We start from the raw sequence: 24,221 nt of genomic DNA, 5'->3' as shown, positions 1-24,221 counted from the left end.
GCAGGTGGGACATCACCTCGCTCAGAGGTAGGGACACTACTGCTGCACCCCTAGTGCATTTACTATTAACTGAAATACCAACGAGAGTGGGAGTCATACCCATGTGTTTTGAACACAATGGGTTAATAGTTCATCACACTGTCCATTTGACCAGCTTGGTGTTCAGGATACTATCGAAAGGCTAGGATTAATTAGGTTACACTGGCTTTGCCCTGAGCGTGTTAAAGGTGATGTGAGTGAACCTGTTTATGATCCAGTTGTAGTGTCCATATCACAGGACTAGGAGGCCCAGGTCTAAGTCCCACCTGTTCCAGGGGTGTGTAATAATACCTCTGTTATTACTTGATTAGAATAAAAAAAACGTTAAAATGATGCCGAGGGGCCCTCATGTTACACAGTGATAGCGTTCTTACCTCTGAATTGAGAGACCTGGATTCAAGTCCCACCTGCTCCAGGGGTGTGTGGTAACATCTCTGATTAGAAAAATACTTTTTAAATGAAAAAAATTTACAGTGATGTTGAACATGAAGGAAGTTAAACTACTGTTTCAATAGGGTCCAGGGAATTAACCAAAGGGTAGGCATAGAGCTGGAATACAAATCTGATCCAGACAAATGGTTAAATGTGGTGCTGGGGGCCACGGGCGTTAAATACAATCAAGGGTTTGGTGCTCCAAGGGTTAAGCCAGGAACGGTACTTTTTCTTGGTTGCATGTGGCTTCTGATATCCATCCACTAGAGGCTTTTCTCATGCAAACTTAACTTGTCCTGGAACGTGAAAGTTCTGGATTTCTGACAATAGGCAAGTTACCCAGATGCTCAGTGAAAAATGAAGGGATGTGGTTAATGCACATTTACTCTCATAATTATAGCAATAGAGCAAATAATGGAAAGACCCCCAACAGTAGATACAATCTCTCTGCTGGTTGCTGTTTCCAGAGCACAGTGAAAGTGAGTTTGTTTGCAAAACACACATGATCATTGGAGGCAGCTGTTGTCAGTACTTCAGCACCCCCAGTATAGAGCCAACTCCTCCTCAAAATCGGCAACCCCATATCCCAGTCACCTTTTCACACAGCACCCTCCCCAAACTGTCCCAGTTAAACTCCATCAATCAGGCCTTCTTGTGTCCCAGCCACAACCTCAAATTAGCCCCGCCCCCGTCCCATTGCTGCATCTCTGTGCAGAAATTCCCGACATGTGGTTACCATTTGCAAAAGATGGGGAACATCGGGGGAGATGACTACCACATTCCATGATAGAAATTAAAATATCACCAATCTAAATTTAGGTTGTTTTAATAAAGCATGGATCTTTGCTCTTCAGAGTTAGCCATTGAAGAACTGCATAAGCAAACGCTCAAAACAATAGATAGTCAATGAAAGGTGGGATTGTAGAGAGTTAACACTTCAGCCCTATCTCAATAGGACTTGAGAAATCCTGCTGAGATATGCAAAATACTGGGGAGAGGTTTACGGAAAAGTAAACTTTAGAATTCACCATTCAGAGCTGATAACTTATATATAACATCTACAAGAATCAATTGATCAGCTTTTCAGTAGGTGTCATGACAAGGACTAGAACTGTGACGTATTAAATGCTTACTCATTTAAGTGGATGATTGAACAATTATAGACTTAATGCACATCAAAACCATTTAAAAACCTCTTTTGTAAGCAGATAAAAGGCCATGGCATTGACACATTGCTAAAATACAAAGATATTGTTTAACAACATCTGCAAACACTAGGTGCTGTTACCAGTATTGGCACAATAGCCAAAATACAAGCAAACATGCAATCTGTAGCACCCACAACAAAGCTGTCCTGCATTGTAGTGCAAAAGGACACTGGGCTTGCCTAGGTATGAAATTCATTTTCAAAGATTCAACCAGAGTCTACAATCCCAAACAAAAAAAAGATGTGTGATGTACTGGTACAACAACAGGGAGGGCATCAGCCACTTGCATTAGGGTGAGCACATACACAATGTTTGCAGCAAGGCAGACCAGGGTGAATATACAGAGTGCAAGAACTTTCCGCCAGAAGGTTATAAACGTGATATATCGAAGTCAAACAGTTAGGAGCTTATTCATATAATGCGCCTGAAGAAAATTGGCAAACGCACAGTCAAGACTGAAACTGGCCTGGAGCTAGTACAAACATCCTGTCAGCCAGAATCCTGAAAGATATGTATCTGAATCATTGAAAATCAATGATACAGTCTACAATAGCAAGATTTGCTGCATATAATTGACTGGATGGATGCCCATCCTTTACACTACTATGTTAACAATGATACATAGCCAAAACAATTCTGCATGGAAACCACAAGTATTTTACCCAATATACTAGTAATAACAAGACTTCCACTTTGTACAGAAGGCAACATTTCGACAATTTACAAAATCACCAAGACACCACATGCTGTGGAACAGGCCAAGAATACTTGGATTGAGTTGGTCAAGGCCTTTCCAAAAATGTACCAAAGAGATTCGACGCCAGAAGAAAGTTCTAGGGATGTAGTAGTGTCCTTCAGAGAAGATGCAACTCCATCAATTAACCCTGCCAGAAAAAAAGTGGCATTCACATATAAAAGAAGCTCAAGAATGAATTGGATGATATAGAACAAAATGCCATTATCTGCCTTGTACATCAGTACACAGGCAGATACAGTTTTGCACTAAGATGGCTCAATCAGAGTATGTCTGGACCAAGATGTCTGTATATTTCCCACACACAATTCCAATATTCGAAGAATTAAATCACTAATCATGGAGATAAACAAGAGGTAAATTCTTTTCCATTTGGCTCGTTCACTTAGTAAAGGATTCCTATATCTATGAACTGTACCTCTGCATATGTGTTTACTGTCACCAACAGAGAACATATTATGAAAGCAAATTAGAGTAACCCTTCCAAGCTATCATCTCAGAAATACAAACTTCTCGAAAAACAAGGCAGCTTGAAAATTATGCATAACCATCATGTCTGCTCTGTGTGTAGGGTAGGAGAACAGAGGACTGTATTCTACTAAAGGACCAGCAGGGGTATGCAAAATGTGAGCCTAGATCCCACGATGTAACAACATCTGATAGAGCGTCATTGAGGAGAAACAGAAGCCAACTAAGGGAATGGTACAGTACCCCAACTGTGCACAGAACACACACAAAGATATCTTAAGACCATAAGCCATAGTAACAGCATGAGGCCATTCAGCCCATCAATTCTGCTTCACCATTCAATGTGATCATCACATGAACACCATAATCTTTAACTCCATTTTAGTGACATTTTCCCTTGACACTTGATTCCCTTACTGATTAAATATCTATCTGTCTCAGCCTTGAATATACATAATGCTGCAACCTCCACAGCCCTCTGCAGGAGGGAATTTCTCATATTCACTGAGAGAAGAAGAAATTCTTCTTCTTTTCTGTCTTAAAATATGTGACCACTTACTCTGAAATCATGTAGTCTGGTCCTAATTTCTCCCACAAGGGGAAACGACCTCTCCAACATCTACCCTGTAAAGTTCAAAGAATCTTGTATGCTTCAGTAAGATCTCCTCTCAAGTCAACCCACTCAAATCTCTCCTCATAAGACAATCCCTCCATACCTGATATCAGCTGAGTGAACCTTCTCTGGACTGCCTCCAATGCCAATATATCTTTCCTCAGATGAGGGGATTAAAAACTGTTCACTGTATTCCTGCTGTGATCTAACAGTGCAGTGTATAGATTCCCTATTTTTAATACACCATTCCCTTTGATATAAAGGCCAACATCCCACTCGTGTTCTCTGTTACCAGCTGAACTTGGATGCTAGCTTTCAGTGATTCATGCACAAGGACCCTCAAATCTTCCTTTGTGCTGTAGCTTTCTTCAGTCTTTTTCCATTTAAATAATATGCTCAGATAATAATCAACATTCTAACACACACACACACACTCTAGAGGATTGTCAATCCACCTGCATTATGTACAGATTCTTAGACTCTAAAATCCATTTCTTTCTGTTCTGGTGTAATAGTTAAGCAATGATCTAATGCTTGCATGTTTTCACACTTACTGCATGTAATTCTTTTTCGGCAGAAAAGACAATGTTGGATTACTGCTTTATTTGATTTGATTTGATTTATTGTCACATCTACTGAGATACAGTGAAAAGTATTGTTTTGTGTGCTATCCAGGCAAATCATGCCTAACATAAGTACATCAGGGCAATAGAACAGGGTAATAGGTAATTTAAGAACTGAGAACAATGATAAACCAAGCATCTGGACGATACCACACAACCAGTAGCAATGAGGACTCTAAGCACCATTCTGCTTGGCTAAGGTTGTGCATAAGTTATCAGTTTGCAATTTATCAGTTTGTCTGTTGCTTTTAAGGAAGGCAGAAGAACATGCCATTCCCCAAATCATCTATGTGCATTTCCACAGCTAGACTGTCCCTCAAATCATGCTGTCATGCCCCAGCTAAACCCCTGCCACCACAAAGTCATCAGCTTTTGTCTCAGCTGCAGCCTATTTCAGCCATTCTCCAACAAATCAGAACCTCATGTTCTAGCCAAATTGCCTCCATCCCTTGTTCCAGCTACATCCTTTAATCATCTGCCCCATGTTCCAGCTAAATCTCAACCCACCTCCAGGTTCCAGTGACCCTCCCAACATCTGCCATCTTTCAGCAATCTCCAAAATCAGTGCCAACACCCACCTCCCCTACCCTTCTTCTGGCCAACGCCCTTCCCTCAACGATCCCCACCAAAATGAGATTTCCAACGTACCATTTTACGTGCTGTTTGGGAGACCTTCTGTGGGTGGAAAGTGTCTGCATCTGTTCCTTGTAACTGCACTTCAAAAGTAGCTCACAGCCAGAAATGTTTTGGAATACACAGCAAAGGGAAAGGCACCAGGTAACCTTTTTATGTAAAAAGCCGAGAAATTTCTACAAGAAGCGATGCCAACTGTATCGGTAAAAACAATGACTGCAGATGCTGCTAACCAGATCCTGGATTAGTGGTGCTGGAAGAGCACAGTTCAGGCAGCATCCGAGGAGCAGTAAAATCAACGTTTCGGGCAAAAGCCCTTCATCAGGAACTGTATGCCAACTGTATGTTAGTGAAAACACTATTTTCATCAACTCACCCTATCCCGACTCTATAATATGTTCTGCAGTTTTATACCAATTACCCCATACCAGGTCCTCCTTATTCTATGCATAGTACGTCTACCACTCAATACTTTGCTTGTAGACTGTACTGCCGCTTAGTCTTTGTGTGTTTATGGTATCCAGGTAACTCCATCTTGTATCAGTAACACGTGCACAGAGTCAAACAATCTGCAATTTGACAAGGGGTATTTTATTAGAAATCCTTTACCTGACAAGCATTCAGTAGCAATGAGGAAAGTGAGTGTGTATGTGTATGAATGTGAGTGTGTGTGTGTGAGAGTGTGAATGTGAGTGTGAGTGTGTGTGTGTGAGAGAGTGTGTGTGTGAGTATGTATGTGGGTTCCCTCATTAGTGAGAAGTGACCGGTGGTGATTTAACCTGTGGGCCGCCAGACCTCAGGTGAGGGAAGAGGTTGAGGAGGAGAGTCCTTGGTGGTAACCTCAAACCGGTGATGGGACCGGAATCCCAGCTGTTGGATCACACTACTCTGTATACTGACAATCCAAACAACTGAGCTAAACCGATTCCCATTATACATGCAAAGCCATTCTGAAGCAAAGTGAGACTAAGTGGAGTGAACAATCCCAACAAGCGAGGCAGACTCAAATCTATAAGCAATACTCCATCCCCACTATTCCTGTTTCCCCTACAGCGTTTGTTAGTTTGCCCATATCACCCCCTAACCTGAAAGCACACAAAGGCTGACTGCACACTCACTTAAGAGGTGACTGCAGCCGGTCAGACTAAAGTTATGACTTGCCTGACATCCCCCATATTAGTTCACTGAACACAGCACGGCCTTCACACTCAGGCTCCAATCTGCTCCACTCACCGACTGCTGCATTAAGTCTGAGTCTGCTGGAGAGCTGGGTCCCCATTTATATGGTCCATCGACAGCTAAAGGTCCTGGAACCATGAAGGTATTGGACAGTAGCTTCAGCAGTCGTTCATGGAGCCTGTAAACCAACGTTGCTAACCTCATATTGCACTCAAAAAAAAGAGAAGAAGGGAGATTAATCTCAGGTTGGGAGAGGGTTAACGTGCCTGATAACCCTCCTTGGCACAACCTACAGTTACAATGGACCAATAAGATATCTTTTTGGTTGCCACGGGGCATGAGCTATCCTGAACTGTAGTGTCTCCTCCTCAGTTACCATGGCAACTAGATTATTTGGGTTCCTTGAAGCAGATTGGTACAGGATAGAGAAGAAACAACACTGCTGACAGAATCACTCCTACTCATACTGCACTTCATATCAAGGAGAAAAGCAAAGGAGGTGTGCCATGTACAACTCCCGTCAGCTAACACTGTACAATCAAATGGTGCTCTCACTAATTACATTTTCCTGGAACACTGAGGTGGGAAAAGGCCAAATATTTTCTCCTCCAATTAAGGCTACGACTTGATTCACACCACCCCCGCTACCCCACCCCCCCCCCCATCCCTGTAACCCTGCATTTCCCATGGCTAATCCACCTAGCCTACACATCTCTGAACACCATGGGATAATTTAACATGGCCAACCCACCTAACCTGCTCATTTTTGGACTGTGAGGGGAATCTGGAGCCCACGGAGGAAACCCACGCAGACACGGGGAGAATGTGCAAACTCCATACGGGCATCAAGTCTGAGTCCCTGGCACCATGAGGCAGCAGTGCTAACCACTGAGTTGCCAGGTGGATATAACGTATTTGCAGAGGTCAGTTTTTGCTACATTCAGTTCTGTCTGCCAATCCTTCAATGGTTGAGATAGAGTCATAGACATGTACAGCAAGGAATCTACCATAGATCAGATGCAGTACCTAAACCTCCAATGCTTTGGTAAACGTGGAATATTATCAGAGTCATTGTGAAGCTTACAAATCAGTCATTGCTGTATCAGAGTCCCTGCATTAATATCAACTTGAACTTTTGCTGTTTACAACTCACATTTACATAGCACCTTGAATGGGGAAAGTATCCTTCCAGCAGAGTCAGTCAGCAGTAACACTCTTGACTTGAATCAGCAGGCTTCAGGTTCAGGTGTGACTCAAAATCAACAAAACAAAGCAACAAATGGACTGACATTTCAGTGCAACTCTGAGGCAGTGCAGAAGTGCTGTCCTCCAGCTGAGAAATTAAGCAGAGCCCCTGTCATTCCTCTCGGGGAAGGATGGTAAAAATCTGATGGCACTATTTCAAACACCAGAGGAATTAGCCCCAGCGTCCTGGTCAACACTTGTCTCTTAAATCAACACAATAAAACAGATTAAAGGGCCTGTTTCCACACTGTAAGTAATCTAATCTAATCTAATCTATTTCAAACACCAGAGGAATTAGCCCCAGCGTCCTGGTCAACACTTGTCTCTTAAATCAACACAATAAAACAGATTAATATAAACCAAAGAACTGCACACATGCTGGAAATCAGAAACAAGAACAGACATGGCTGAAGAAGCTCAGCAGGTCTGTGAAGAAAAGCAGTGTTAGCATTTCGAATCCAGTGACCCTTCTTCTGAATTGCTGCTCTCTCTCCACAGATAATGTCAGACCTGCTGAAATTTTTCTGGTAATTTCTGCTTTTGCTTCCAGCGAAACAAAGGATCTGGTCATTTGTAAAGGCGTGCTGTGTGCAAATTGATTGTCACATTTGTTACTTTATGAAAATGACGTTATCGCACATCCCTCGTTACCCTCGAGAAAGTAATGTTGAGCCGCCCTCTTGAATCACTGCAATCCATGCACTGTACGTGACAAACAGTGCTGTTAGGTAGGGAATTCAAAGATTTTAATCCAGTGACAGTGAAGGAATGGCGATATATTTCAAAGTCCGTGTGTTGTGTGGCTTGGAAGACAACTTTCAGGTGGTGGCGTTCCCCTATAAATCACTCTGGGACTCCTGAATAAATTAAAGGTGCTATATCAATGCGGATCTCTATTTTCCTCTTGCCTTTTACTCATAGAATGTCTAAAGAAAGACTTGCATTCGCACATGAACTTCAGTTATCTCAGGGTGATCGGAAATGATTTCCAGCCAGTCAAGTTCATTTGAACTGTATAGTCACTGCTGTCATGCCGAAACAACAGCCAACTTGTGCACAGCAAGGTCCCACAAACAGCATCATGTGATTGCAAAAAAATAAGAGTTTTCTATCATTAAAATACTGCGGTTTTCCAGCATTCAAAATCTTCTATTGCTGATCCCAGAGTAATCTCTAGGTAGATGTCAGCCAGCTGTTTCTCAAATCCTCAGGATGCTTTTAGTTCATTGCAATAAACAAAGCTATAGAGACAGATTATGAAGTCACTTTCTAACTTCACGGAATGGCCAGTCTCAGTCGGATTGACCGTTAACAGAACAGGACTCTGTCCACCGATCAGTCTCAGTTGCTACCAACACCCACTAAACTTTTCCATGTCAAGTTCAGCAGAGCACTATGTCTTAGGTTGGTACGGTGGCTCAATGGTTAGCACTGCTGCCTCACAGTGCCCGGATTCGATTCCACCCTTGGGTGACTGTCAGTGTGGAGTTTGCACATTCTCCCCGTGTCCATGTGGATTTCCTCAGGGTGCTTCGGTTCCCTTCCACAGTCCAAAGATGTGCAGAGGTTAGGTGGATTGGCCATGCTAAATCTGCCATAGTGTCCAGGGGTTAAGTGGGTTAGCCATGGGAAATGTGTGGTTACAGGGCTAGAGTGAGTCTGGGTGCAATGATCTTCAGAGGATCGACATGGACTTGATGGGCTGAATGGTCTGCTTCCACACTGTAGGCACACACATCCTCCTGAATCTTGTCGAAAGGGGCTTCTGTGAGTTAACTGTTCATTTTGCAATTTAAATTATAACATCCCCAGCTTGTCTTAGGAGTAAGGGATTCCCAGGATTCCATTTTCGGAGAAGTTTGTCTTTATCGACAATGCCAGTTGGTGGTGGGAGCCATCCCTTCAGACTCTCGAAAGCAGCTTCCTCAGTGACTCCTAAGGGCACTTTAAAAAGGGAGCAAAGTGCATCAACTAGGGCCACAGATGAGTGTACTCTCCTTGGGTTACTTGCTGGGTAGAGGAAGGGGAAAGACATCAACCGAGGGCAAGTGTGGCACTCAATGACTTGGCATCACTATTCAATAGTTGAAACTTTATTGCTGGAACAGCACAGCAGGTCAGGCAGCATCCAGGGAACAGGAGATTCGACGTTTCGGGCACAGGCCCTTCTTCAGACATTTGGACAGGTATGTGAACAGGAAAAGTTTGGAGGAATATGGAACAAACACATGCAAATGGGACCAATTTAATTTGGGAAAACTGGATGATTTGGGCTGAAGGGTCTGTTTCCATGCTTAATGACTCCATGACCCTAGTCAGGAAACTCCCTTCCTCATAAAGGAATTGGTAATATCAGTGAGCAGCAGATGGGCACCAACTGATACAGGTCAATGCCTGAGGTGGAACTGAAAAAGAATGGGTGACATGGTGGCTCAGTGGTTAGCACTGCTGCCTCACAGCACTAGGGACTCAGGTTCAATTCCCACCTCTGGCAACTGCCTGTGTGGAGTTTGCACCTTCTCCCCGGAGCTCCGGTTTCCTCCTGCAATCCAAAAATGTGCAGGTCAGGTGAATTGGCCATGCTAAATTGCCCGTAGTGTTAAGTGCATTAGTCAGAGGGAAATGGGTGGATTACTCTTCGGAGGGTCACTCTTCAGAGGGTCGGTGTGGACTTGTTGGGCCGAAGGGCCTGTTTCCATGTAGAGAATCTAATTTTAAAAATAAATCAAAACTCTCAGGCCAGATTGCAGCCATAACTCATTCACATGTCTCACTATAAGGATACCTCCTGTGGGGAAGAAAGAAAGGATGTTGTGAAACTTGAAAGGGTTCAGAAAAGATTTACAAGGATGTTGTCAGGGTTGGAGGGTTTGACTTACAGGAGAGGCTGAAGAGGCTGGGACTGTTTTCCCTGGAGCATCGGAGGTTGAGAGGTGACCTTATAGAGGTTTACAAAATTATGAAGGAAATGGATAAGGTGAATAGCTAAGGTCTTTTTCCCAGGGTAGGGGAGTCCAGAACTAAAGGGCATAGGTTTAAGGTGGGAGGGGAAAGATTTAAAAGGGACCTGAGTGGCAACCCTTTCATGAAGAGGGTGGCGGACATACGGAATGAACTGCCAGAGGAGAAGGTGAAGGCTGATACAATTACAACATTTAAAAGGCATCTGGATGTGTACTTAGGAAGGGTTTAGAGGGATATGGACCACCTGCTGACAAATGGGACTAGGTTAATTGAGGATATCTGGTCGGGATGGACAAACTGGATCAAAGGATCATGGAGTCGAAACAGGGCAGGATGTCTGCAGTCACGTGCAGTGAGTTTCAGATGGAAAGCTATGGGTGGCACGGTGGCACAATGGTTAACACTGCTGCCTCACAGCGCCAGAGACCCGGGTTCAATTCCCACCTCAGGTGACTGTGTGGAGTTTGCACATTCTCCCCGTGTCTGCGTGGGTTTCCTCCGGGTGCTCCGGTTTCCTCCCACAATCCAAAAATGTGCAGGTCAGGTGAATTGGCCATGCTAAATTGCCCGTAGTGTTAGGTGCAGGGGTAAACATAGGGGAATGGGTCTTGGTGGGCGCGCTTCGGCGGGTCGGTGTGGACTTCTTGGGCCGAAGGGCCTGTTTCCGCAATGTAAGTAATCTAATCTAAGCTCCAGCCAAATCAGTTTTCAGAATGCACCCAGCCACTGTTTGTCTAGTGTGACACTGCTTGCTGTCCAGGTTACATTGGTGCAGCAGCTCATGACTACAGTCACTCATGGTACACTCACAAAGAATACACCATTCCCACCTCTACCTCCAGCCCTGCTCTCCACCTTGAGTTTGAGGTATACAATCCTTGTGTGGGTGAGAGTGTGAGAGTGAGTGTGTGTGTAAATAGATGTGTGCATGCACGCATGTGTAGAAGTGTGTGTGTGAGTGTGTAAGTCTAAATGTGTGTGTGCATATGCGAGATCTGATTTTAAGCCATTTATGGAAAGTGGGCATGGTTGGTAAAAGCCTGATTTCTCAGCCTCCTGCTGGCTGGATTGCTAGGCTTCACACAGCCCTGAGGAACAATGAAGAAAGCTCATACCAGCCACAGAATGTGAATTCTGCTGCCAGGCCTACTGCGTTTGTCCAGCAATTTTTATTTTTATTTTAAGTAAGGGCTCTCAAGGACATTCAGCACCTTTTCTTGGTCATTCTTAATCAAGGCACTTTCTCACATGTACATTTTCAAGCAATCTCTCAGGTCTCACTGGGGCAGCATACCAGAAGTTAAACCTCACTAACCTCAGAGTCATCACAAAAGTTAAAGATAGCATTAAAGTACACAAGCCTGATTTTTAGATCCAGGTTAATAGAAAGCACAAATTAGATTGCTGCATTTAGTAAGAGCTATTATTTACTATAAATAAATAGAAGAGAAAATGAGGTCTGCAGCTGTAAACTGTCAACATATAACTCAAGTGTCTAATCGTTCCCCCTACATGCATGTAAAGATATATGTACATATGAGACAAACCTGATTTTTAGATCCAGGTTAACAGAAAGCACAAATTAGATTGCTGCACTTAGTGAGAGCTATTATTTACTATAAATAAATAGATTCTAGCAATCAGTAAACAGCTGTAAACTGTCAACATATAACTCAAGTGTCTAATCGTTCCCCCTACATGCATGTAAAGATATATGTACATATGAGACAAAAAAATTGGTGTTTTGGTAACAGAAAAATTGGGAAGGCCGTTCAATGACCCTTGTCCACAACAGTTGCTGAGAGGATCCTTCTGCTTGTTGGGACATCTTGTACTTTAATTTCCCTTATCTAGGTACTTGTCACTTCCTTCAAGAGACTCAGTGACTCATTCACAAATTATAAAGACTCTGACTTTATTGGTCAAAAGCAATAGCTTACAGCAACAGGTGAGAGGAGATAGCTGGCTTTCTTCAGGCATTTTCTGATGCAGAGATACAGACACCTTCCTCTTTCAGAGGTCCACAGGCTTCCGGCAATATCGCTCACCCCCCACAAGCTGTGAAGCTACCTGGGAGCCAATTACATAGTTGTTGGCAAGCTGCCAGCTTTTGTCATCGCTAATTGGTCACCACGCCTCTAACCAATCAGCTACCTGATGCTGGCTGAATCTTGCTTCATATATTTGAAGGGAGTTTAAACCTCCCTGAGACTGTCCTCTTGGACACATTTTGCTACAGGTCTGGGGCCTGAGGCAAGGCAGTGTTCTACAGCAGGATTGACTGGGTCACTGTTGCAGTGTGAAGCATTGTGTCTGTTCTCCTCCTGGGAGTTTCTGATGACAATGACAGGAGGCTGACCAGTGAGACTCCTGTCCTGTGTGACACCCTGGAATGAATATTACCATGGGTAAATCACTGCCCACAGGAGGAAACATTCAGCTCTTTCCCAGCAGGAAGACTAATACAACTGTATTCTCCAGGTGGAGCAGGTCTGGGAGTAGCAATCCATTTATTCAGATACATGGGGAGTGTCCCACTCACTTCCCTCAGCAATAATATGATATACAGATTAGGAGTAGGCTATTCAGCCCCTAGAGGCTGTTCTGCTATTCAACAAAATTATGGCTAATCTGTTTGTAACCTCAAACCCACATTCTTGACTACTCCTGATAACTTTTCACCCATTCCCCCCTCTTGCACACTAAGAATCTATCTAGCTCTCCCTTAAAAATATTCAAAGCCTCTGATTTCACTGACCTTTCAGGAAGAGACTTTCTGAAAAATAATATCTGTGTTTTAAATGGCCAACCCCTAAGTTTTAAACAATGGCTTTGAGTTCTAGTTTCTCTCTTCTGTGGAAACATCTTCTCCACATCCACCCTGTCATGACCCTCAGGATTTTATGTGGTTCAATTAAATCACCTCTTACACTTCTAACCTCCAACAGATTCAACCCTAGGCCGTCCAACATTTCCTCAGGAACCAACCAGTCCATTTAAGGTTTTAGTCGGATATATTTGCTCTGGACTGCCACCAACACATGTAAATCCTTCGTTAAGTAAGGAGAGCAATGCTGTGCACAGTAATCGAGATGTGGCCCCACGTAACTGAAACACAACTTCTGTACTCAATTTCCTCTTTGTAAATCATAACATTCTGCTAGCTTTCCAGATGCCTGTACCAGCCTGGTTATGTATTTGGCATAGAGGAGTTTCCTGATTTGGGAGCTAGTCATTTCCATTCAGTGGATGTTGAGAGCATCCATGTTCAGTCGGCTTATCCCCAAGAGGAACACGAAACCTACAATTGCTGTGAACTGAAAATTTGTTTCCATTAAAATATAGCCTGTGGGATGGTTCTCCCAAGTTTGGTACAGGCCCACAAACATTACAATATGAAAGACTCTGCAGCATTCACCTGGACTGACTGGCTCTTGTCACGTTAGTGTATTTTCGTTTGGATTTATTCTTGCTGTGCTCCTCTGAAATAGTTGGATGCAAATGGGCGAGGGCATTGCAGTTATTCACACTGCTGTAGATTGGGAATCTCATGTAAGGTCAGAAAAGCAGGTTTCCTTAACCATTGAAACATTCTTTTAAAGGAAAAATACAGCAGTTTCACTATTAGCAATGCTAGATTTTAATTTCAGATTATTCAATTAATTAGATTTAAATTCTCACAGGCCATGGTGGGATTTAAACACATGCCTCTAGGCTTCTGGTTTACATAACCACTCTACTACTATATCAATGATATGCTGATGGGTTATGGTGAAGTAAAGTGGGAGGAGGTCTGTACAGAGTACAGACACATTCACAGACCCATCAGGCTAAATGGTGCATTCCTCTGCTGTTAATTCTGTCATTCTATGTAACAGTAAAATTAACAAAAAGGCAAGAACTGACCTTCCACAATGGGAGCCTCCTTCGCAGAATCAGGAGAACCCTCAAGCATGCCAGCGTGGAGTTAACTGAGACCTCACTATGGAAACAAGAGACAGATTTTAGGGTGACCCCTTGAAGGACTTAAGGCAACTTACCTCATAACGAATATACTTGTACCATCCCATTGTATTCAATTGCAGGGTGGTGCGACGTCTCAGTGGTTAGCACTGCTGCCTCACAGCGCCAGGAACCAGTATTCAATTCCAGCCTCAGGCGACTGTCTGTGTGGAATTTGCATTTTCTCCCTGTGTTTGCGCGGGTTTCCTCAGGGTGCTCCGGTTTCCTCCCACAGTCCAAAGATGTGCAGGTTAAGTGAATTGGCCATGTTAAATTGTCCATAGTGTTCAGGGATATGTATGCTTGGAACATTAGTGAGGGGAAATGTAAAATAATAGGGTAGGGGAATGGGATACTCTTCAGAGGATCAGTTTGTTGGACCAAATGTCCTGTTTCCACACAGTAGGGATTCTATGAATTCAGTCAGCTGACTAAGGAACTGCTATTCCACGTATCAACAACAGCTGGATTTTTGGATCTCAAGTCACTCAAACCATAGGAAAGGCAGGTTTGTATTTGTATAGCGTCTTTCATCATCTTCGGACATCCCAAAATGTTTTATAGCCAAGGAACTACTTTCAAAGCGTGCACATAGTTGCACTATAGGAAACACAGCAACTAATTTAAGCAATTCCCCAATAGAATAAAACTATGGGATAATGAGGAAATCATGGACCCGATTGTCACCTCCAAAACATGAAGATTGACTCTCTTCTGTGCTGTGGGACTTTTTAAATCCACCCATGAATCTAGATGGGCCTTGGTTTGACATCTCATCCAAACCATTGCATCTCCAATAATTCAGCACTGCCACAGTAGAGTCATAGATTTATAGTCATACAGCATGCGAACAGACCCTTCGATTCAACCAGTCTAGGCCCTCCATAACCCTAAACTAAACTAGTCTCACCTGCCTCTGCACTTGGCTCATATCTCTCCAAACATTTCTTATTTGTGTACTTATGCAAATATCTTCTAAATGTTGTAACATTGTAACTGTACTCACATCCACCACTTCCTTCTTAGGACAATCCCACCATCCCAGGATCTAATCTGGTGAACTTTGTTGCACTCTATCCATGATGATAATATTTTTCTTGATTAAAGAAGAACAAAAGTACACACAGTGCGTGAGGTGTGGTTTAAACAAACACCTCTACAACTGAAGTAAGACTTCAATATTCCTGTATTCAAATTGTCTTACAATAAAGCCAACATTCCATTTGTCTTCCCAGAGCTTACTGCATTAGGTGCAGTAAGCTCTCAGGAACACTAAAGGAATGTTAGTCTTTATTGTAGGACGATTAGCCCTCAGTAATCTATCAACAAAGACACTAGGTCCCTTGTACATTTGCACTTTCTAAACTCTTTCTATTTGAGAAATACTCTACACATCTGTTCCTCCTACCAAAGTGGATAAACTCAGTTTTCTAAATTACATTCCATCTATCATGTTCTTGCTCATTCACTAAGCCTGTCCAAATCATTTTGAATCTTCCTTACAGCACAAATTCCTACTTAGCTTCATAACATCCAAAACTTTGGAAATCCAAATCATTGGTATACATTTTGAACAGCTGAGACAGATGTTCAAATCCTTGCAGTACCCCACTGGTCACAACTTATCAACATGAAAATCACCCATTTATTCCTACTCTCAGTTTTCTGTTTCTTAACTAATCATTAAGCCATGCACCTCCTATGTGCTTTAATTCTTCTCATCAGTCTTTTGTGGGGACATTATCAAAGCCTTCTAAAAGTCTAAGTATACTATATCCATCATCTCCTTTATCAATTCTGTTAATAATATTGTCTAGTAACACCCCAACAGATTCTCATTTGCAAGTCTATAGTGTTTAAGTCCAATCAGATCATTATTATCTAATTTATTATTCAGTCTATTTATTTCATAATCTATTCTAATATTTTGCCTATTACTGATGTAAGGCAAACAGGTCTGTAGCTCCCATTTACCTTCCAACTCTCTTCTTAAATAGTAGGGTGACACTTATTATCTTCCAATCCACAGGAATCATTCCAGAAAGTATTGAATTTTGGAGGACAAACACCAATGCTTTCTCAAATGTCCACATCATGAAACACTCTGGGTTGTGGACTATTAGGTCCTGGGGATTTATTAACTTTCAACCCCTTTAACTTTCAGCACAATACTTTTACAAATACTAATTTCCTTCAACTCCTCATTCTCCCTAGCCACTTGATTCTCTCATTCTGGGAATTTCTTTTGTATATACCTCAATGAAAAACAGATGCAAAGTAATCATTTAGCTTCTCTGCCTTTTCTCTATTACCCACAATATATTCTCCTGAATCTGCCTGTAACTAAACTACATTTGTTTTAGCTGAACAATCCCTTTTACATACCTATGGAAGCTTTTACAATTGGTTTTCATATTTGTTGCTAGAGTACATGCACATTCTATGGTCCCTTTAGTGATTAGTTTCTTTATCCTCCTTTGCCATCTTTTAAAAACTTCCTAATCTTCAGATTTACTGTACATTCTGATAACTTAATTGGTTTTTTTATTCTTATTTAATTCTGAACATCCTTCATTAGCTGCAATTGACTTTTTAAAATGTTTTTGCATCTTGCGGGGATGTGTATATATTATGAGTCGTAGAATAGTTCTTTAAAGACTATCCATTGCCTATTTACAGTCAGATCTTTTCACGTATTGCCCCAATCTATCTCAGCAGGTCAGGCAGCATCCAGGGAACAGGAGAATCGACGTTTCGGGCATAAGCCCTTCTTCAGGAATGAGGAAAGTTTGTCCAGCAGGCTCTCCGCCCCCACCCCAGTCTGACCTATCACCCTCACCTTGACCTCTTTCCACCTATCACATTTCCGATGCCCCTCCCCAAGTCCCTCCTCCCGACCTTTTATCTTAGCCTGCTGGACACACTTTCCTCATTCCTGAAGAAGGGCTTATGCCCGAAACGTCGATTCTCCTGTTCCCTGGATGCTGCCTGACCTGCTGCGCTTTTCCAGCAACACATTTTCAGCTCTGATCTCCAGCATCTGCAGACCTCACTTTCTCCCCAATCTATCTCAGCCAATTTGAATTTTGTGCCTTCATAATTTCCTTAACACTATTGTTTCAGATTGAACTACCTCACTTTCAAACACAACGTAAAACATGACTATATTGTGGGCACTCATTCCTAAAGATTTTTCAGTCACCAGATTGTTAATTAACTCTTTTGTATCACATAGTATTAGATTTAAAATACCATGTCCTCGAGATTGTTCGCCACTATACTGTTCTAGAAAACCATCCCTAACACACTCTTGAATCTTATCCTCCACATATTTAGTGTTCATTTGGTTTAAGCAGTCTATATGTAGATTGAAGTCACCCATGATAACTGTGTTACACATGTTACATGCTTGTTTCATCTCTTGATTAATACCATGTACCACTGCTATTTCATGACCTATAAATAACCATCATCTGTAATTCCTTGCTGTTTCTTAGTTCCACCCAAACAGTCTCCACACTCTTGAGCGGAGATCTTCCCTTAGTGATGTACTCACCCCACCCTATATTCTTTCCCTTCTAGCCTGCCCTTTCCAAATGCTGAAAATCCTTGAAGATTCAGTTCCCAGTCACTATGCAGCAATGTTTCTGGAATGGCAATTAGATCATGCCCCTGTGTATCTCTTTGTGCCTTTAGATTATCTGCCCTGTTACGAATAATTAGATTAGATTACTTACAGTGTGGAAACAGGCCCTTTGGCCCAACAAGTCCACACTGACCCGCCGAAGTGCAACCCACCCAGACCCATTCCCCTACATTTTACCCCTTCACCTAACACTATGGGCAATTTAGCATGGCCAATTCACCTGACCTGCACATTTTTTGGATTGTGGGAGGAAACCGGAGCACCCGGAGGAAACCCACACAGACATGGGGAGAACGTGCAAACTCCACACAGAGAGTCGCCTGAGGCGGGAATTGAACCCAGGTCCCTGGCGCTGTGAGGCAGCAGTGGTAACCACTGTGCCACCCGTGACTGCAAATGCTTTCAGACAGAATGCCCTTAACTTTGCTTTTTCAACATAAATTCACTTCCAAGGCACAAGTGATGCCTGTCTTTGTTTCTCTTGTCTTTGTTTCTCCTGTATTCTGGTCTTCTTAACATCTTTTTGACTTCCAGTGACCAACTTTACTTCCTACCAATTTGGGTAACCCCTCAAGTTCCTACACCCTGCTTGTTTAAACCCATGCCAAAGGCCAACATGGGTGCAAATGTGGTGAAGAAAGTGGGAGATTCAAAAAAGGTGCAGATATACCGGAGGGTAGCCAGGCCAAAGCGAGGTTAGAGACACTGGGAGGGATTTGAACAAGAGTTTGGATTGCTACGCACGTGCCTGTATTTATAATACAGCCATTTAATACACTGTGCCGATGATACATTGTGAAAGTGCTATCCATTCTCCTTCTCTTGCAGTTAGCCTTGGATATGTTGCCCCAATTGGCTCTTTTTTAATGTTTACAGATCATGAAGTCCAAAATTTTTATTTTATTTGAAATAGCTAAAATCTCCCAGCAAATTCTTTGATTGATACTTTCAGCGTAGTTAGGAACATATCTTTAATCCTGTGTCTGGTTGTTTAGAAAAACTTTCAGAGCAAACAGGACACAGTCAAATCATTCTTACTGGAGGTTACTGATCTGAATTTGGTTTTACTGAGCCAGGGTTTAACTTGCCACTTTACCTCACCAAAATCAGAGCTCTCGAATCAGTCCTTGAAGAGTGTTGGGAGAGGGGCAAAGTCCATTGTCTGTTTACTGGATGGGGTGGCTGTTCAGAAAGGTTAGGACAGGGTAGCATTCTGCTTCTGAATACAAAGCAACAGTATTTTATCAATCAGTAATGCATTGCCCCAGAAGGGGCTAAAGTCAGGTTTGTGAGTCCTATATAGCAGGCTAAATGTGTTCAGGAACTCTCATTAAAAGCAATGTGGTAATGACAAAATAACATATTTAAGTGGTGCTATTTGTCAGGGTAGTATTGTTGAGGATACCAGAGAGAATGTCCCTGCCTTGCTCGCTATTTAGTGCTAAGATGTGACGGTGTCCTCTGATGATACAGTATTGCACTGGGACAGCTAGCCTGGATCCTCCAGTCCAGCTCTCTCATAGTTCTTCAGCTCACAACATGGTGCTGGAGGTGGGGAGTTAATGGGTCAAAGGCTAAAGCCATACCCACGTGATTACATGACTATTTTACATCAGATCACTTACAGTGTGGAAACAGGCCCTTCGGCCCAACAAATCCACAAAGACACTCCGAAGAGCAAACCCACCCAAACCCATTCCCCTATTTTTACCCCTTCACCTAACACTACGGGCAATTTAGAATGGCCAATTCACCTAACCTGCACATTTTTGGTCTGTGGGAGGAAACCCAAGCAGACACGGGGAGAATGTGCAAACTCCACACAGACAGTTGCCTGAGGCGGGACATGAACGCGGGTCTCTGGCGCTGTGAGACAGCAGTGCTAACCACTGTGCCATCCTGGTGGAGTATGCTAGTGGGTCTCTTAATTAACAGATAAGACAGACTACGACTCCCAGAGTGCTGACAGGGTATATGACTCTCTGCAACCTGGTGGGTTAGGGCAAAGTGAGGTTGTGACTTCCAAGAGCCTGGGTAGGCAGTTTTCACGTAAAGGAGAGTGGGAACAGATGTAACTTTCCAACCCCAGTAGGTTGGTAATAAGTAATGAAGTCTGGCATTCTTGCGCTGTACTGAGGCAATGCTGTTGTGACAGAAGTCTTAAAAATGAGCACCCCAGGTGGGGGTAAGCAAATAAATACGCCATTAGGAACAGGAATTGGCCATTTGTCTCCTCAAATCTGCTTTATCCTTCAATGGGAATTGAAGGCACCTGTTTCTATGCTGATTCCCATAGCCCCACAATGGTCTGTGTAATTCTACTTTTGATATATTCAATAATCCTGCCTCTACTCTCTCCCGAGACAGAGGTTCAAAGTCACATACTCTGAGGGGGCACCAGAAAGTTCCCCTCATTTCCAGTCAAAAAAAGCGACCTCTGATTCCAATGATTTAAAACCCCTAGACTTCCTTTCATCCCTTCCATATCTGCTTTCTCAACACTACTCAGGGTCTCAAAAATGTCAATCAAATCATTCCTTGCTCTTCTGAATGTCAGTGAAAACAAGCCCATTTCTGCCTGATATTTCCTCAAAACAACCGAGCAACAGCCCCTTGTGGAGTGGAGCAGGAAATTATTCCCCCCACACCCCATCCCGCCCACACCCACTGCCTGGGGTAATATTGGTCCCTGAGAAAAACGTAAGTGAAGAAACAGATCCTAACCATTCATTATTACGGTGTTCACAGTGGGATCTTATTCTTACATTAACATAGTGAACGCAGCTCAGGAGCACTTATTACTTTAAAATACTTTGCTATGTACTGTGGTCATCAAAGTGTCAATAGGACAGCACGGTGGCACAGTGGCTAGCACTACTGCCACACAGCACCTAGCACTACTGCCTCACAGCACCAGGGTCCCAGGTTCACTTCCACCTTCGGGAGACTGTCTGTGTGGGGTTTGGACGTTCTTCTCGTGTCTGTGTGGGTTTCCTCCCACAGTCCAGGTGAATTGGCCGTGCTAAATTGCCTTTAGTGTTAGGTACATTAGTCAGAGGAATATGGCCGAAAGTGTGTTGCTGGAAAAGCGCAGCAGGTCAGGCAGCATCCAAGGAGCAGGAGAATCGACGTTTCGGGCATGAGCCCTTCTTCAGCCCGAAACGTCGATTCTCCTGCTCCTTGGATGCTGCCTGACCTGCTGCGCTTTTCCAGCAACACATTTTCGACTCTGATCTCCAGCATCTGCAGTCCTCACTTTCTCCTCAGAAGAATATGGGTCTGGGTGAGTTACTCTTCAGCCAGTTGGTTTGGGCTGAACAGCCTGTTTCCACACTGTAGGAAATCTAATCTAATTGAAATGTTGGATTTGTTTTCGAATGGTCCAAGTCAGGTACAGCAGCACTGTACACTTCTGTTTTATCATCCCCAATTTTCTTTTATGCTCACGGTCATGCAACTTTACCCAGACACCAAAGAAATACCCTCCTTTGCCCTGAATCTTTTTCTGCAGCTTGCGGGGTCAAAATAAGAAGGTTTCTGCAACTTGAATCTCCAAGAATCTTTCACAGGATTTCCTTCACTGTTCATTATGTTTTCCACTACTCAAAGAATCCACATGTTCATGACCATGATTCAAAGTCTGACAAAAACATCAATGGTGACCTTTCCCATTCAGCCGCTGATTAACTGACTTAATGCAATTCTTGCGTTAATTATAAACTGAAGTATATCACATTACAGCAATAAATCCAGCAGGGGGCAGATATATCATACAGGTCACAGACAGGCATTAGCTGGACACCTTAAACAGGAACTCTACAATTACCAGTGTCAGATTAACATCAGGAGAGATACAGCCAGTAACATAAGGTATTGGCGGGGGAAGAAGGGTTACTGACTGACAGTGTGAGGGAACTGGATTAACGTCAGGAGAGATACAGTCAGTCATACAGGGTGCTGGAGGGAGAGGGGTTAACTGAGTGACAGTGTGAGGGAGCTGGATTAAATCAGGAGAGATACAGTCAGTAACACAGGGTGCTGGGAGAGAGGGGTTACTGAGAGACAGTGTGAAGGCACTGGATTAACGTCAGGAGAGACACAGTCAGTAACAGGGTGCAGGTGGAATGACAGCTGGTTGTAGTCAGTCAGCGAGTCCATCAGAGCTGTAGTCGATCAGCTAACGTACAAGCATCATCTCAGGTTGGGTTTGGATGCCTAGAGATGATGGAAGGCCTAGAGTGTAATGCAAAATAACTGAATGTGGATAGTGACATTTTCTATAATAAAGAATCCCAAGGCTTGCACAAAATTTGACACTGTGACGGACAAGGAGGTAATAGAACAGGTGAATCAAGATGTTTTCTCAAGTGCCTCAAAGGAACAGAGTGATGGGGAAGGGAGCAAGGGGGCAGGGGGAGCGAGGAGACTGAGGAGAGGTAGTTCCACTGACAGTGGAGTGAAGTTAATGGGGCAGGTACTAGAGACCAGAATTGGAGGAATTCTGAGAACGCTGAGGATTGTAGGCCGGAGGAGATTACAGAGATTGGAAAGAGATATGTAGCTATTTGTAGCGACTATTGGAATCCAGCTGTTTTCTCCTAGTTTGGAGTACAGAGAGTCCCATTCTAGGTTGGGATACACGTGGTGTCGGAAGCTGTGTCTGGTGGAGTGCCCAGAGCTGGTTCCTGTGGGAAGGGACTGACCCCGAGTCAATGGCCTGTTTACTTGCTGAGGATCTGATTACACAACTTTTCCATTTACTGGGCAGCTCTGAATCTTCAAAGTAAACATTCGCTGAGAGAAAGAATGAACTTGTGTTTACATCTAGCCTGTTCTCACCTCAGGATGCCCCGAAGTGAAATACCTTTGAATGTAGCCACCTGGTGTAACATAGGAATGCGCAGCCAATGTGTGCACACCAAGATCCCATAACAGCACTGCATTTAATAATCAGTTCATGTGCTCAGTAGAATAGGATGATGATTGGCTCAGACAGTTAGAAAGCTCCATTGCATTCTTCACACTAACCTGAGGGGGCAGACCGAGTTTTGTCTGAAAGATAGCACCTCCAACAATGCAGCACTTCTTTACTGTAACACTAAACCTCCAGCCTGGATTTGATGCTGAGATCTCAGTTAAAACTGCAATCTTCTAGCTCAAAGGCTTCAAAAAGTACCTGATAGTCTGCAAATCACTTTTGAACCTTCTGAGTTTGTGAAAGGTGCTACATAAATGCAAGCTCTTCTAAAATAGATTCAGAACAGACAGGAAACAAAATAACGCAATGCATGGGAAAACCACGCTATCGATAACATCACTGAGATAAGTACCGGACATTGTCAAGCTCAAATAAGAGAAACAACTGCCCTGGATCTTTAGGTAATGAAAGCAGATATCCTCTCAGGTCAGTGATGGTCTCCAGTTCTTGTCCTAACCCATCCTTAAAGACAGAATTCCATGCATTCTCCCAAATACAAGCCCAAACGCTACTTGTTGTGTGACACAAAGACTTCCTGCAGCCTCTTCTCCAAAATGACAGTTTAGCCTTGATATTACAGACAACTAACACCCACAATGAAACTATATTACCTCGATTAAAATACATCGACTCACTGCTGGGTACCAACCCCCCCCGTGCTAAGGAACAATCTGAACCCCTCCGTTAGATTCCAGTCTGTAACTCACTCCTGGTATTCATTACACTGTATAAATCATGAGAACCCCTCAACTAGATTCCAGTCTGTGATGCACTCCTGAGTATCCATTATTCTATATATAAACCATCTGATGGTGCCTGATGAAGGACCACTGCTCTGAAAGCTCGTACTTCCAAATAAACTTGTTGGACTATAACCTGGCACTGTGTGATTTTTAACTTTATCCACCCCAGTCCAACACCGGCATCTCCACATGGAGATGCTGGAGACCAGAGTTGAAAAGTGTGGTGCTGGAAAAGCACAGATGGTCAGGCAGCATCCAAGGAGCAGGAGAGTCGACATTTCGAGAAGGAGCAGTTCAAAGATGTGCAGGTCAGGTGAATTGGCTATGCTAAATTGTCCGTAGTGTTAGGTAAGGGGTAAATGTAGGGGTATGGGTGGTTTGCACTTCGGCGGGTCGGTGTGGACTTGTTGGGCCGAAGGGCCTGTTTCCACACTGTAAAGTAATCTAATCTAATCTAATCATTCCTGATGAAGGGCTTATAGTGTCATAGAGATGTACAGCATAGAAACAGACCCTTTGGTCCAACCCATGCCGACCAGATATCCCAACCTAATCTAGTCCCACCTGTCAGCACTTGGCCCATATCCCTCCAAACCCTTCCTATTCATAAACCCATCCAAATCCCTTTAAAATGTTGCAATTGTACCAGCCTCCACCACTTCCTCTGGCAGCTCATTCCATACACGGACCACCC

At 43.3% G+C, this 24,221-nt stretch overlaps 1 protein-coding gene across 8 annotated transcripts in view; it reads right to left on the bottom strand.

Annotated features, from left to right (window-relative positions):
- The window catches only part of LOC122553810 (pleckstrin homology domain-containing family G member 3), a 195,418-nt gene that overhangs the window by 127,052 nt on the left and 44,145 nt on the right, over positions 1–24,221 (bottom strand). For 5 of the 8 annotated variants that reach the window (XM_043698160.1, XM_043698161.1, XM_043698174.1 and 2 more), the window contains exon 2: positions 14,065–14,140. The exons of 1 other annotated variant lie outside the window; for it this stretch is intronic. In XM_043698160.1, coding sequence (XP_043554095.1) covers positions 14,065–14,113 — 49 coding nt within the window. In that variant the 5' untranslated portion in view covers positions 14,114–14,140. Of the gene's footprint in view, positions 1–6,003; positions 6,188–14,064; positions 14,141–22,982; positions 22,996–24,221 lie in introns of those variants that run through there. 2 more of the 8 variants (XM_043698165.1, XM_043698166.1) reach the window with 2 other exon arrangements.

This window comes from Chiloscyllium plagiosum, chromosome 10, assembly GCF_004010195.1.
Source record: "Chiloscyllium plagiosum isolate BGI_BamShark_2017 chromosome 10, ASM401019v2, whole genome shotgun sequence".
NCBI classification, from domain to species: domain Eukaryota; kingdom Metazoa; phylum Chordata; class Chondrichthyes; order Orectolobiformes; family Hemiscylliidae; genus Chiloscyllium; species Chiloscyllium plagiosum.
This window is presented reverse-complemented; position numbering and strand designations above follow the sequence as displayed.